A 16,224-nucleotide genomic window follows, 5' to 3' on the forward strand; every position below is an offset into this window, starting at 1 on the left:
GTTGATATCGTAAAGTATGTACAAACTTATGTATTCGTACCAAATTACAAAAGTTACAAAGGGCTGAATTGAAGAAAAAGAATGAGAAAGTATTCGAAGTTTCTGGTAAAAATATTGTTCAAAAAGTTTGTGACTAGTTTTTCAGTGAGGTAAAAAACAAGGCTTAACAGCAATAGTTTGACTAAGTACTTCATATACTCGTACATATATTTGTTTCTGTTTCGTATAGAGGTATAGAGTAAAGAGCAAATAACAGTGATTCAAAACAAAGGGATTGATATTATATTTCTACAAATTATAATGACAATTACAATCAGATCCACTTCCATTCTCTTTTTCGGTTCGATAACCCGCAATAGTATTTTGGCACACGCGGAAACTATAAACTGTAAAACAGGTCAGACCTCACATGCCTGTTGAACGTTTTCTGTCTTGATTAATAAAATCTACACATGTTTTAATGCCCTCAGATATAATACACCTAATTCTGTTTTTACGGTCATTTTAACACCATTTCGTTATATCACAGTTTAAGAAAAAAACGCCAATTATTTTTATTTAAATCTAAATTTATGCAATAGCCATCGAAAATGCTTCAACGTTGAATTTCTTACATAATCACATATTTTTTAAAAATGTTTTACGCATTTTGTAAAATGAACATATATTCTTACATTTGTATTTAACTAAAATTCGCAATAAATGACGAATGAATTGAACAAGTTAATATTATTTATTGTTAAGTACTTATCTCGGGGATAAAATTACAGATTAGCAGTATCTAAATTATTTATGCAATAGCCATCGAAAATGCTTCAACGTTGAATTTCTTACATAATCACATATTTTTTTTAAATGTTTTACGCATTTTGTTAAATGAACATATATTCTTACATCTTTAAAAAATAGGTGCCGTAATTTAAATAAATTTTAATCTTCCTAATTAGATGAGATTTTACATTGTAATATTTAATACAAGACCGAGCAAATTACATCATTGCAATTTACGATCGATATGTAGATAGTATGTACTGTATGTAGAATGTAGTACAGTGCCCAAGGGATATAAAAAATAAGACTTACAATGATTTTTGAGGAAATAAAAATCGTATTAGATATTATCAAAAACCTTTTATACTACCTACTTTATATTTATTACCATATACCACGAAACGTCGTTAATATTTTTGTGAAATTGCGTACATTGGGACGATGGTCGTTCATTCCTAAGGTTTAATTAAGTCCTAAGGAATGCTTGTAATACATTTTTTAAGTAAAGGATTTTACTTAATTAAGACGAACGCTATGGAACATTTCAGCATACTGGTATTATGCAGCTTATATAAAAATAAAAGTGTTCCCAAACCAACCATAGATGGCTCCATTGAACTCACACATTAAGCGTCATGACATTCATGATATATGTAGGAGTTCTAAAAGTTTGAGTATTGTGGTTAATGTGGTCAATCATGGGATCACGTAACCAGCCTATGACAAATCATAAGCCATGTAAATACCCAGACTTTAATATCCTTCTTTGTCTCTGTTGAGATATCAAAATACTGGTATTATTTCACTTGAATACTCGGGACTCGTAGCTCGATCTTCGGGATCTCAACTTCGATAAAGAATCCATGTCATCCATTTTTTCTTGAGACTTCTGATCCACATTATTTGGTCCATCACATTATGTTATATTGCTCAATTACCGCTCTTATCGGAGCACTCAAATTACAGGGCAGCGGTGGTTTATTTTGGTTGATTATTTACCCGAGCCACGGTGCTGAGTTTTTGCACAGTCTAAGAACATGTTTCTTATTTTAAGTGTGCAGTAGACGTTTTAATGTTAGTTTGTTTTTTTTTTTATATCTCTAGTCCACAGGTTCGTGGGAAGTGGATGTACACTTTTTTCTGCAGAACTATTTGTATCCGTAATTTTGCTTTATAGCTTACGGGTTAGGGTGGCACGATAATATTCATGGTAATGAAGTATTTTTAAAAAATGTTTGTAAGTGGTTAGGTACAAAAATAAGTATACTTGACGTTTCAATTTATATGAACAATATAGTTTAATTTTACAAAAGTGGCATTATTTCTGAGAATCTGGAATCGCGACGTCACGGAACCACATCTTTTATCTAATTGAATTAGCAAGGATACAAAATATCAATGAAGTTTCATTGTACATACATATACCTACATATACGTACATACATATATCGATGAAAATCATTATTATCTTGTATTTTCACAAGACATGGATAGAGACTTTGATAAAACGACTACTTATTGTCCGCTTTGTGTATTTGATTAGGGGCTAGGGGATAAAAATAAAAGTATTTTTCACCATAAAATTTGTTTAATATCACCAAGGGCGGGACTAACCACCTTGTATTGTGTAATTAACGATCAAGACAACACTGCTTCAATGCGATGCAGTACCCTATGCACCAGTGGGTGCAGACAAGTGTTTAGATAGATTATTTTTTTGCATCATATAATATCAATTATAAATGTAAATAGTTGAATTTTGTAACTGTAATAGTACAAGTATTTAATCTTGTGTAACTCATTTATGCGAATGACTTGATTGGTGTAACTATTCTGTGAAATTCCCCAAAAAATATAAATAATAAAAAAATAGTATAGGTCATTTTTAAAATTAAGGAAAAAAATGTTACGAAACATATAATACTACCGTATTTTTAGTATGTATAACTTCTTCTAATATTACAATCAAATGGTAGTAAATCTGTCTTTAATTATCTTAATTGGTTGGCTGGAAGATATCGCTTTTTAGCAATAAGCTCGCCAATGTACTATTTTTCTTTTCTGTATATGAAGTTTAAATAAATAATATATTTTTTCCATTGTAATTGCGACCCACCTACTGTGGGTGCGGTAGGACGCGGACAGGCTCGGAGCACATGTGCGGCCCACCCGCGGACATGTAACCCTTTGGCGTCGGCCGCAATATGAAAACAAGTTCACAGATGTAAACTCGGAATCGCATAGTATGAATAATACTGACAATAATTAATTACGCTTTATCGCTCACTGATTCGAGCAAAAACTGCAAAGTGCTGTAATAAATAAAAATTTCACACTAGTCATATTCATTTTATTTTATAGGATGCAGTATAATAATATCAGAAGTCTAGTGATAGTAAGTCCGTAAGTCAATAGGTTTTTTTAATTACCTTAAATTTGCAATAAAGAACGAAGGAATTGAAAAAGTTAATATTATTTATTGTTAAGTAGGTACCTTATCTCAGGGATAAAATAACAGATTAGCAGTATCTAAATTATTTAAGGTGTACGAAAACGGGGATGCAACCTTGTGTGCCCTAGCCATTTCTGCTATTAATGCCTTATGCAATTATTAATGCCATCAAATAACAGCAATTCTCTGATATCCAAAAAAACTAGCATTTATGAAATTCTTATTGCTAAAATGTTTTAAAAATGTTATTCACTATAAAATACACAATTTATCGTTCTTTCACCAACGCAACAAATAATGGAAAATTCAGTACGATATGTAATGAGCGTTACAATGACCTTATAACATTTTATTTATTGTTTCGGCATTAACTTTGTGGTAAGACATGTTACAATGATTAAAGAAAACACTTGTTTTTTACCACTTGAGTTTTATTATAGACTACATGTTTCAGAAGTTAAACTTCCATCATTCAAGTCTGTATAATAACTAAAATATAAAATATAAAATTGTTCTACAAATAAGGAGAGGGGAAAGTAACCTTATAACATATTTAAAATTGATGCAAAAATTGATCCTTTTATTGATTTCTACAGCGGTTCCTCTCCCTTATAGCGGCAATATCCTTCACCCTGAGCTACTTCACATACGTTCTCTATCCCATAAAATAAATTCAATTCCTGTTACCAAGAAACTGGAGTCTATTATTTAATTAAATTAACGATCGAGATGACCCCACGATGAACCGAACTGCGCCCTATGGACTACCGTGTGTAGGATATGGGTCAATAGAATTAATGAACTGTGGCGAACTTCACTTATCATTCTAGAACTATTACAAGTATGTATTACACCAAAATCATTATCTAGTTTGCAACACACTAAAAACAATTTTTTTCCCACAGCAGTTGTCCTATGAAAATATATTCAAGAAATGTGGAATGACTCACGAATAAACCACACTTTTGGTCAAGAGATCTAAAATGTAGGTAAAAAAACATTTGCAAATACAAATGCCAACAAGTCGTTGGTATATTTTTAATTAATGCTGCATATGTACAACAATATTTAAAAGTAGGCGCGAGAGTAAGATATTGACAATCAAGTAATGTATTGTACTATTCAATATATTTAGATATAAAATACTATAGCTTTTTTTAGTTAGTTAAATATTTTTTCACATAGCGTATTCAACACCCAGGCGGCTGATTTTCAAAGTAATGGCAAATCACCAAGGTTGAAAAAAGGTAACATGGGTATGGCATACAAGCATTCTATAGCTATTCTCGACCTCTGTAGGAAAATAGCAAAAATGATGAAGATAATTACTGAGCTATGTGTGATGGCTAAAGTATGTAGGTAGGTGAGTTCTTTTAGTTGGGAAAAAGAGATAAAAGCTTCGCCGCGAGTTGTCGTCAGCAACTGCAGCTCGTTAGACGAAAATGTGCAACGTAAAAAGTAAAGAAGCAAAACCTATTTTCTGTCTATTCTTAGTAAGAAAGGGCGTGCTGGAAAGCCACCTTCCACCTGCCTCTCGCGATACAACGACCGAGTTATTGCAGTAATTAAACCCGACCTATAATATACGAGTAGGTGCGGTGATAAAACAGATCACATCTGACCGTGTGATTCTCGCTTATTATGCACTCAGAATGATATTGCGTGCGAAGGAAGCAATTATTATTATAAAGATTTAAGAGGATAAAACTGTGTGGGTGCATTCGAGAACATTAATTAATTATTGTAGATAAGTCAAATTGCTTTTCCTCTTATATGGCTGGCATAAAACTTACCCGTGTTTAATAATTAGTTACGCTTACACGGGATACTCCATAATATATAATGTTTTAGATAATATGATACATTTCCAACTGGCCACGTTTGTAATGTATGTATTGTAAATATATACGACCATCGTTATAAAAAAATATTTTTGAATATATTTTATTTATTAAAAAATATAAAATGTAATGGAGTACGTATAAAGTGTTAGAAGTAAAATTACAATCAACATTTTGAGTGTGTCCAAATACTTGTTCACAAACTCTAGTGAAGTTGAAGTTGTCTAGTGAAGCCGCGTTTGGCTACTATGCTAGAGGTCCTGAGTTCGATTCCTAGAAGTGTCTAAATAAATAGAAAGGTTTTCATTATAATATTATATTTATTTCATACCATCTTGGCCTGATACCTGAAGCGTGAGACTGATCACTTTACCTTCATATAATTAATTGCATCGAATTAATACCTTAATTCAGGCCCTTTGAACCATTAGGTTCAAAATAGGGTATGAAGGAGAATAATTAAAAAACTACACATAATTTTCTGTTCCAAAAAATTAACAGGGTATTTAAACATTAGTATGCGTTGTGTTGTCTCTTTTGTGAATTAGCATTACGGTATCGAACCAAAAGTTTCTTTTTTAAATTGGACATTCAGTTAGTCATCTTTATTCTAAACAGGCGAGTGCTGATCGAATTGTACTTAAAAGTAGAAGATCCCCTCCGCCACAATACTGAGTCATTAAAAACAAAGCAGTGTAGGTTTAAACAAATAAAATAAAATATAGATTAACATCAACAATTACGTAATTGACGACTTATTTCTGAAATATTATTAATGACCCGCCTGAATCGCTCGACCATGCCCACGCGTTACGCCTCTCGCTTAAAAATATACATAATTTACGTAACAATGCTAATATTTTATATAAAATTTAACATTTAAATTAAGCAAATAGATAGGTGGGCATTTCAATTAATTGCATGTGGAATATCCCATCGAAATGGAGTTCATTGCTGTCAAAGGCACATTTGCAAAATATGTACTTTGACCATTTGGAATTATGATGCAAATGATGCAAATATGTAAAATTGTTTTTTTTTTTAAATGTTACTACCTCTTAAAATTTGTGACTGTTACATTGAAAAAATCTATCACTGGCTGATGAAACCCGAAGGCAGAGAAAAAAATTATGATTTCAATATAATAATTTGAAGAAAAAAAAACGAAATATGTTACATTGTTATATTTCAGTAACAAAAAACTTTTATTCCATATTAAACATAAAGTATTTTGATTAATTTTTATCTGAAATACGCGATATATCTCGGGGCAATTAGTAACATCTAGGTTACTCTTAAAAAAGCTTTATCGGGAAATTTAAGTCTGACATGTTGGGCAGTTTCATATGTCGGTTTTTGTATTTTTATAATGTAAAAAATGATCACAAAATATTTTAACACATTATAATTTGACATACATTTGGCGCACTTAAATATATGTAAAAAAAATGTATAAGATCTCTTTTTTGAGTTTATTAATTTAAACACGACTTGTTTCGAGAACTACAGATATTCCTATGAGAACATTTGTAGTTCTCGAAACTAGTCGTGTTCATATTAAAAAAAAAACATCAAAAAAGTGGTCGTACATACAAGTGTTTTATTTTTATACATTCAAGTCATGTTCTTACGCAAAGTTAATGCCAAATCAATAAATAATATATTTGACAGACTAGAAAATAAAGTTATATTTTTAGTAGCTAACTCGAAAACATGGATTTCCAAGTTGTAGTTATTATCCCAAGATATGTATGTCACCGCAAACAATAATAATATTTAGGTTCGATCAAATACAGAATAATGATTTTATCATGTAAATAAATTATAAATAGTATGTATCTAGGTAACGGGTGAAACTCTGAGATCGATACTTGAAGTAGAGATTTAGTATTGATATTACCATATAAATAACGTATTGCGCTCTTTGTTCGTAACAATTTATTAATGACGTATAAGTACATACTTATACATATACTTACTTATAAGTACATACTTATACGAATGAGTAAAGTTCACTTTTACATTACATATTAAGGTACAAAAATGGGTTGATAAAGTAGGTAGCATAAAGAATTAGAAGCTTTCTTTTTTTTCGTGAAAGCTGAATCGAATATATTTGAATTAATGTATTTCTTTAATTTTATTGATGGATATATTTTTTAATATTACATTTTATAATTGCTAGTTTACTGTGATCTGTTTTCACGATCGCCAAAACAAATTGGTGCGCCAAGTAGGGATTTTTTTTTACCTTACACGGACAGTCAACGAAAATGTATTTCCAAATACATTTTCATTATATTTGGATTTGTGTAATAAACGTATTATTTTATGTTGAAATAAGCGTATAATTACAATTATTTTCTTAAAATATTAAATTGGCATAGTTTTCACATAACCACGTAAGATAGGGATTTTTTTTTATCAAACTCACGAATTTGTAGCATGCTTTGATACATAACGCACATATAATGTTAGCCTAATCCATGTCGTTTATTATGTTGACAACCATATTCTGTTTTTTGTTGTTGTTTGAAAAACCACAATTGCAATAAGAGTATTAATACGTATTTGTGAAAAAATATACCAGTAAGATTTCACCTGAATCAAGATAAACTATTTCTTATAATGTTAAGGTTAAAAATCTCATATCCAAAAAAAGTTTCCAGTTAGAATATTCCTGCATTTTAATGACGATTTAACGGTTATTTGAATTCAAAATTTTATATTGCAAAAAATAAATAATCCTGTAACAAAAAAGTACTTTAAAAGTGGCTGTTATTATTAAAGTAATTATATTTAGTTTCAGAATGCCTTCGGGTCAAAAGAGGTCACTATCTTCTTATGAAACTAACTTTTTACTACGAACTTTTGTTCAACGAATAACTCATTTCAACAACAACAAAAAAACACCACAATTTTTTAATCGATTCTTTACAATTAATTGTTAATATTCTGTTTTGAACTTTAAAACGACATATTGTCCTTGTATATTTGAAAACAGGGTATTACAGCAACATAACATATATACAAATGAAGTGAATGTGATCATGTGTTGGATAATAATAGTTTATGTAAATATGCTTTGTATGCATATAAAATGTTGAATCATCAGACACGTATCTCTCACCAGAGCAACACGGAATAGGTTGTAAGTCTTGACACACATACTCATTATTTGGTTTCTTTTATACGGCTGTCACGACCGGAACTAATTGACTTATCACGGGTCATCAAAACTAAGGCAAGATCTTTAAAAAAAGCTTCGCATTCATTTCCGCAGAATACTTCATGGTTACTATCACCACAAGATATCAACTTATCTTATATATTGTATTTTCTCCATTAAAAGGGTGCACAATTTTAAACGCGTTATTTTTAAAAGTTCACTAGTTTTTTTGAAAAAAAATTCACAAAAACTATTTTCGTTACACGTAAATATATTTTTATTATTTACTATCACCACAAGGTTTTTACTTATCTCATTTATTTTTCTCTATTTAAAGGATGTACGATATTAAACGCGTTATTTTTAACAGTACACTAGTTTTTTCGACATGAAATAATCCACAAAACCATCTCCGTTACACGTAAATTTATATTTTTTTTAAATTATATGTAAGTTTTACAATTAAAAAAAAAGTTTATTGTTTGCTTTGTATTTATCAGACAAGGTTCAAAATACAGAATCTGTGAGACTACATTACCGTTATATGAACTTTGTGACACTCACAGATTAACGTTTAAAATACGTATAAAGTCACTACAACATAATACCTAAGTTGTTATTTTAAAATATGTATTTTGTATCAATAAAATTATCTTAATAATATATTTCAGTAAAAGCTGCATCGCTTATAAAGTATCATTTTTAAACTCTTAAACGTCATTTAAATTATTTAAAATCTTAGGTGTCTCAACTTTAGATAAAAGATCTATCGTTTAAATACAAAAGAAGATGGAAGTCTGAGCTTAACAGGGCTTACGATCTGGCATTTGGCTGGCTTCAGTGATCACTTTTTACACTGGTGTAACGTTCACCATTCAGTCCATTATTGATTAATTATTTTTTAAAAGTTGTATTAATATTTACTATGCTGGATTCCTTTTACAAACATACTAGTTCTTTTGATATACTATCCGTAGGGTGAATATTCCAGTGTCTAATATAACTTGTAAACGATCGAGATAACACTGCGTTTATATGAAGCAGTGCCCTATGCACCATTGGGTTGCGGATAAGGGTTTTATTATTATATTAATATAGCTAATAATATAAAATTCATTTCACTTGTTTGAAATCTATTATACAGACACGCGAAATTTCACATTGAAGGTAAGAGAATTCTCCTTTATTTCGTTTAGAAATAATGAAAACGTACATTATTGTAAGATCAGATCAAAATTATTTAAAACTTAACCTTTGAGTAATTTCCGAACAAGTTATATTTTACTTGTAATATGTAATTAAGATTTTCTCTGTGTGCGTATTATTAGAATAGTTCAACTGGATCAGGTAAGTAGGTTTCTTAGAAACTTTACGCAAATACTGATTGTGAAATACACTAACATGAATGTACGTGAACAGTATCGATACTGAAATAGGAGATAAATCTCAGCCGTGGGAACAGAATAGTACCGCTATCCAAACATGACTTCGATTATCATTTTGATTCATTTACCATTACAGTTAGATGGATTTAATCTTAAAAGGGGACGTCATATCTCACTTAGAAACAGTGCACAGTTTTTCGATGCGAGTTTTCACAAACGGAAAACATTAAATGTAACGAATTAAAAAATATATATTTGTTTTCATTTCTAATAAATCTGCCCATCACACAGTTTTTAAATGCAAGTTTTCACAGAGAATCATTATAATCAATTAATCTTTTTTATATTCAAATATGTTTGATAATCACGTCGGGGTCACCAATTATGGTTTCTAACTGAATACCACTTTAATTTATCAGAAGGGAAGCAAGATGAAAGCGGATTACTTTTAACACAAATTTATTCAGTTCTATCAAATTACAATCAAGAAAATACTTAAGAATAATCGCGTGATTCTAATATGAGAACAGTTGAAATACGTGTCGATCTGAGGACGGGCGGCGACGAAGTGTAACGGGCTCGCTTCCGTTGGTTGCGGGCTTCGTGTAGGGAGCTCGCTATTTCACTCGATTTGAGTTGCCATAGTCGATGTGTGGGTTGCCACACCAATCGTTAAAATCCTGAACATTATTTTATCTTTAGGAAAAGATTTATAACATTTAGATTTTGTAAACTGGGCAAAATAAAGGCATTATGATGATGGATTTTGTCTTATATGTATAAGGAAAGTGAAGTATTGTTTTCATTTTATAAATAAATACAACTTATTAAGAAATAATAAGTTGTATTTATTTAAGTAATATAGAGTCGGGTTGTGGTCCCGTGGATAATGTCACGGACTCTTAAGTCAGAGTTTTTTGGTTCGAACCCACTCTACCACAATTTGATACCTATTTCTAATAATGAGCCGCGTAGGTAGGTTAACAGAAATATTATGAATTGAAATTTTTGTGTAAATAATAAAAACACAATCATTTCCCTTTTTTTAATTAAAAAAAATATTATATTTAAATGTAATAAAGTTTTTTGGCCTTATTTTACTCTTAATATTTTAATTTTTTAGTAGTAGAGTAAAATAAGAAATGGAAATAAAGCTTTTGTTAATTTTAATTTAATTCTACTGTTATTTCGTAATATAGTCAGAATACACGGACTTTATTAAATATTACGTATCGATTTATTCTCGCGGAATCTTCACCAATAATTATCTTTAAATTTTGCTGACTCGCTTACAAATGAGTATGCGTTCATGTTTAAGTAATATTATTATTATATGTAATGTATTTCTTAACTTTGTACGGTGTAATTATTATTAAGTAGAGCATCAATATTTCAGAGATGGTCATAAAACTGACGGTTATAGTTATAAATAAGTATTTCCACTTATTCAATAAACCTGGCTTCACTTGCCGTAACACATTCGCCGATTGGTTACAGATTTACAGTTGAGGCCATTATTTTAGTGACACGATTATAGGTTACAGAATTTAGTGAAAAAAAGACACCAACGAAAAAATTACCTACCTTCTTAACAGTAATGACTTCCCGTATTACATATTATTATTATTACCGTAGCGAGAGAGAATGATATCCTAAGCAATCAAATAAACAATCAAAGAACAGAAGTTAAATTGATATTTTTCACATAATAATTATAACCATTTTAGAAATCATGTACCACGAATCGGCGTAAAAATTTCAAGGTTTTTATTAAGTTATAATGTTTAATGGTAACGACTGACCGGAGTCATTTCGTCGTAACGTAACACGTTACGATGCGAGCATTCAGGCAGTCAGTACAGCGAGCCGAGCGCTCCATACATAGTTTCGGATGCTCGCTGATGCTCGCCGCGAGCGATGTTACGAAGTTACGTTACGACGAAATGCTCCGGTCAGTCTCTACCTTAAGGAAGGACTCTAATTGGTTAAGAACAAGGTTTTTCTTTATTTTAGATCAGCACTCATCTAAAATAAAGAAAAACCTTGTTCTTGTGTACAATGTATATATATGTGTATATAATACAAAATTCTGTTACAAAATATGATTGTTTTATATATATTTAAAAAAAAAACGATTTCCATATTTGCTTGTGAGACAAATGAGGCTAATGGAAAACCAATTACTCTCATTTGAGCACTCTATATAATACACATGCATAATGCTAAATATAATACATCTTGAAAAAAAATACCAATATTACGGTGTAATTAAAAAAAACGGTATCACGTTTCCAATAGCCATTGCGGCATTGAGAATATTATTTGCTACGAAAACAAATTATTGTCAAAAAATATTTAATATTATTTTTGTCATTGAAATATGCGAATGTTTTAGTATGTATATAGAAATTTACCGCATTACAAAAAAAAACTCATTCGAATGCGGTCACAGTGACACGGAGTGAAATGGCCTTTATAATACCACTTGAGTGACTGCAATTTATTTGTTGAGCAATTATTTGTTTAGACAAATAACTAACTTACTGACCAGTTTTTCAGCAGGGGTGAGCAGGGAGAATAGAACGCCACACCAATCTGTCTTTGCAAAACAATCTTTGCCTCTTCCGCATGCATCTTCTAATACGCACCCGCCGATTACTCCCGACTCTTGACCTGACCACTTTTAAATATTTGAAATACTTGATCGTACCTATTTTTCTTCGGTCTTCCTCTTCTTCTATTTCCAACTCCATTCATTCTTTACTATTCTTTCTTTACAAATTCGATTCAAATGCATAAATAATTTCAACACACCTTTCATAATTTTATCTATCATGGTTATCTCAACCTTGCATTATTTTCTTATATCGCCCTTCGAGCATCATACTTCGTTTTGCCGCACATTACTCTAAGAAATCGCTTTTCGATTGCATTCAGGCGCCGTGGCGTGGTTGGGAAGACGCTCGGCTGCGAAACTGGCGTCGCGGGTTTGTTTCCCGCCAAGTGTAAAATAAAATCGAGAAATATTTATTTTCAATTGGTCTGGATATTCGTAATGTATTTTGTCACATTTACCTTCCCTATTCTTACTATCCTACCTGCAGACAAGCGTCTAGAGGCTTTGCGAGTTATTCTTTTTTTTAATTATAAATCTTAAAAATCAGTCTACGTTCATCCTTGTTTTGCCTCCATGCTTCACTGCCATTAGGGTCGGAACCAAACTTTAAAAGTTGAAGCCTGAGTAGCGTCATGATAAGCGGTGTTGCACAAGCCGTAGCTACACTTCAGAGTCATTTGGACGATAGGTAATTTAAAAAAAGTTATTTTTTGACATCTCATCAAAGATGAAGAAGAATATGGAAGTCTGGGCATTTACGGGGCTGACGACCGTCATTTTTTTTTTTTTTTTAAACCCTTATCCGCACCCCAATAATGCATAGGGCACTGTGTCATATAAACGCAGTGTTATCTTGATCGTTTACACATGACGGAAAGGTGATCAGGCCTCCGCTTCAGGTACCAGTCCATGGTAGTATTGAATAAATATCACAGTGAATAAATCACTTATATTTATTTTACCCCCCTTGAGAATCGAACCCGGGACCTCCAGAACGGTAGCCGAGCGTGCTAACCATTACACTGCGGAGGCGGACAAAAGCTGGTTTAAACTTAAACCAGCTGACAAAAGCTGGTTTAAGTGATCACTTTACACACGTGTAACATTCACCAATTTTACCCATTATTGACAACCTAACTACTCAAATTCTTGGAAGTTCTATATATATGAACCAATTTTGAAACATTGTTCTTGAATCACTAGAACTTCACTAGAGACATCTATTGGTGAGACATCTATATTCATTGTATTCCATGTTAACATACCATTTATCCTATTTTTTATATCATGATGTAATTTTTTATTTTTTTTTAACTTTATAAAATAAAATGACTTTGTTTTTAACCACTTTTTTATTAGTACATTTTTTCTTTAATCGGTTTTAAAAAGACCCTTGTCATCATCGGGGTAAAAAAGGGACTGATGATGACAAGGTTCTTGTCAAAACCGGTCTGTGAAAAAATGTACCAATAAAAGATGTGGTTGAAAACAAAGTTATTTTATAAAGTTTATAAAATGTGCCAAAGTATCTGTATATATATATATATATATATATATATATATATATATATATATATATATATATATATATATATATATATATATATATATATATATATATATATATATATATATATATATATATATATATATATATATATATATATATATATATATATATATATATATATAAATGTGAAAAACTGTAATTGGTTTTCATATTTTTTTTTGTATTCTGATTTATCATGTATTGTAACTGTTGTTTTTCCTTCTAATAAAAATTTAAAAAAAAAAAAATATATATATATATATATATATATATATATATATATATATATATATATATATATATATATATATATGTATATATATATATATATATATATATATATATATATATATATATATATATATATATATATATATATAAATTTATATATATTTTTTAAAAGGAAAGGACTGGGAATAGAATTACCCTTTAAGGTTTATAAAATTTCGAATAATAATGTATGAACCTATATAGTAAATAAAAAAAGGTTAATGCAACGGTAATTAAAAACGGTACTTTTATCTTTCCAGGTGAGGGATCAGCGACAGTTTGTCAAGTGTATCTGCCCACACTCTTCCGGACGACATGGAGACCTGGTTTGTTGACGTCAAGAGAGTGAAGATTCCCCGCCCCAAGTTCGGGTCCAGGTATCCCTCAGAACCCCCCAAGGACTATACCGACGAAGGAGACGACATGAAGAAGAAAATCGTGACAGATATGGAAAAGGATATCCTCAAAGCGACCGAAGAAATCAGACGAACTCTACAGGAAAAGCTTTGATATCACAAACGTCAACTTGTATTTTTTTAAACTGTATAATTTAAGAAAAATTGAGACTCTTAGAGTATTATTTATTGATTAATGCATTGGCATTAATGAAATGGAATAACATGATGAATTATATTAACAAATTAAAACACTTGTACAGGTTGGCGGTAAATTAATCACCAGATAATCAGAAGATGTTATATTTCTTTTCAAATGACGTCGTACGCCAAACATATTTGACATTTGTAAATTGGACGGCTACAGTGTACAAACAAATTTAGGGTGGCACAAAATTAATCATTCGGTTTTGTTTTTGTATAACTTTTTTACTGAATAAAAAAATTGAGCATTGGAAATCTTTATTTAAAGCTTAACCATTTTTTTCTGTTAAGTGGAAAAGATAAAAAATAGTGATATCCGTCATGTGGATGCCGCCAGTGTTGAAACACATTTGTGCCTGTTTTATCAATCTGCTTGTATACTGCAGTTGTCTAGTTCACAAATATCAAATATGATTGACGTACGACGCCATTTGCTAAAATTATAACATCTTCCAATAGGGTGATTAATTTTGTGCCGCCCTGTTTAATATCCTTTTTAGAATTTATTAATGTAAACACGACTAGTTTTGAGAACTACAGATCTTCTCATCAATAGGTGAAAATACAAACTTTTTAATAATACCATTAACAGTTTGTATTTTCATCTGTTGTAAGAACATCCATAGTTCTTCAAACTAGTGTTTACATTAATAGACTCAAAAAATGGTCTTATCAGTGTTTATTATTGAAAAAAGAGCAGCAGGGTTAATTTTTGTTTAAACGTAATTTCATCAAAATTAATCATTTCACTGACACGATTAAAAAAAATCATTGTTATAATTTAAAAAAAAAACTTAATTACAAATGTTGAGAACTTAATTTCTTCCTAAAATGTATTAAATGAGTGTATTGTAAAAACCTCTAACAAATATGAAGAAAAAAAAACAAATATTCCTTCTGCGGCAGGTTTTATGATAGTAGTCATAATGTGAAATTAGTTTACTTTCCGTATATTTACTAAGTAACTTAAATAATAATCTTCCATAATCGAAAGATTGCACTGAGACGTGATTCGGAAAAGAAAAAACACATTTTTATTGAAAATTATTTAAAAAGAAAACTAGTGTGGCAATGTATGTATAAAAATATATGATTGAGTAGCCATGAATTTCAGAGTGTATTTATAAAAATATCTTATTGAAAAGCCTTGAATTTCACATTTAGCGTTTGATAATAAACAAATTTTATGCTTGATGGAATATTTAATTTAGAGATCAAAATCATATCAAATTTTGTTTTGAATTGAATAAATATCCATTATGATTGCGTGTGTTATGCACGGATAGATTCAATTAGATTATAAACTTATTGATAACTGCCACGAATGTCTAATGTTATCATTTCAACAACTATTAGTTAATATTATAAACGTATTTAATCTGTGAATAGGTCACTTTACTTGTAGGTATATATGGTAATATGAATGGAGCGAGTGGACAAAGTAAATAGTAAGTTTTTTTATAAAGAAAATCGCAATGTAGAATAAAATCCAAGAATTATATATTAAAAAGTAGTAAAAAGATATTTTTAAAAAATAAATGTACAATTATTGTTTTTGTAACAAAATTCAC

General features: G+C 30.3%; 1 protein-coding gene across 1 annotated transcript in view; it reads left to right on the plus strand.

The window, feature by feature from the left end:
* The window catches only part of LOC148305762 (uncharacterized), a 28,914-nt gene extending 13,372 nt beyond the window's left edge, over positions 1-15,542 (plus strand). Inside the window, exon 2 of the mRNA XM_088266180.1 lies at positions 14,315-15,542. Coding sequence (XP_088122306.1) covers positions 14,370-14,564 — 195 coding nt within the window. The 5' untranslated portion in view covers positions 14,315-14,369 and the 3' untranslated portion in view covers positions 14,565-15,542. The remainder of the gene's footprint in view (positions 1-14,314) is intronic.
* The last annotated feature ends 682 nt before the right edge of the window (positions 15,543-16,224 follow it).

The sequence above is a fragment of the Brachycentrus maculatus genome, unplaced genomic scaffold, assembly GCF_059751285.1.
Source record: "Brachycentrus maculatus isolate JH-2025_06_01 unplaced genomic scaffold, ASM5975128v1 h1tg000263l, whole genome shotgun sequence".
Lineage (NCBI taxonomy): Eukaryota > Metazoa > Arthropoda > Insecta > Trichoptera > Brachycentridae > Brachycentrus > Brachycentrus maculatus.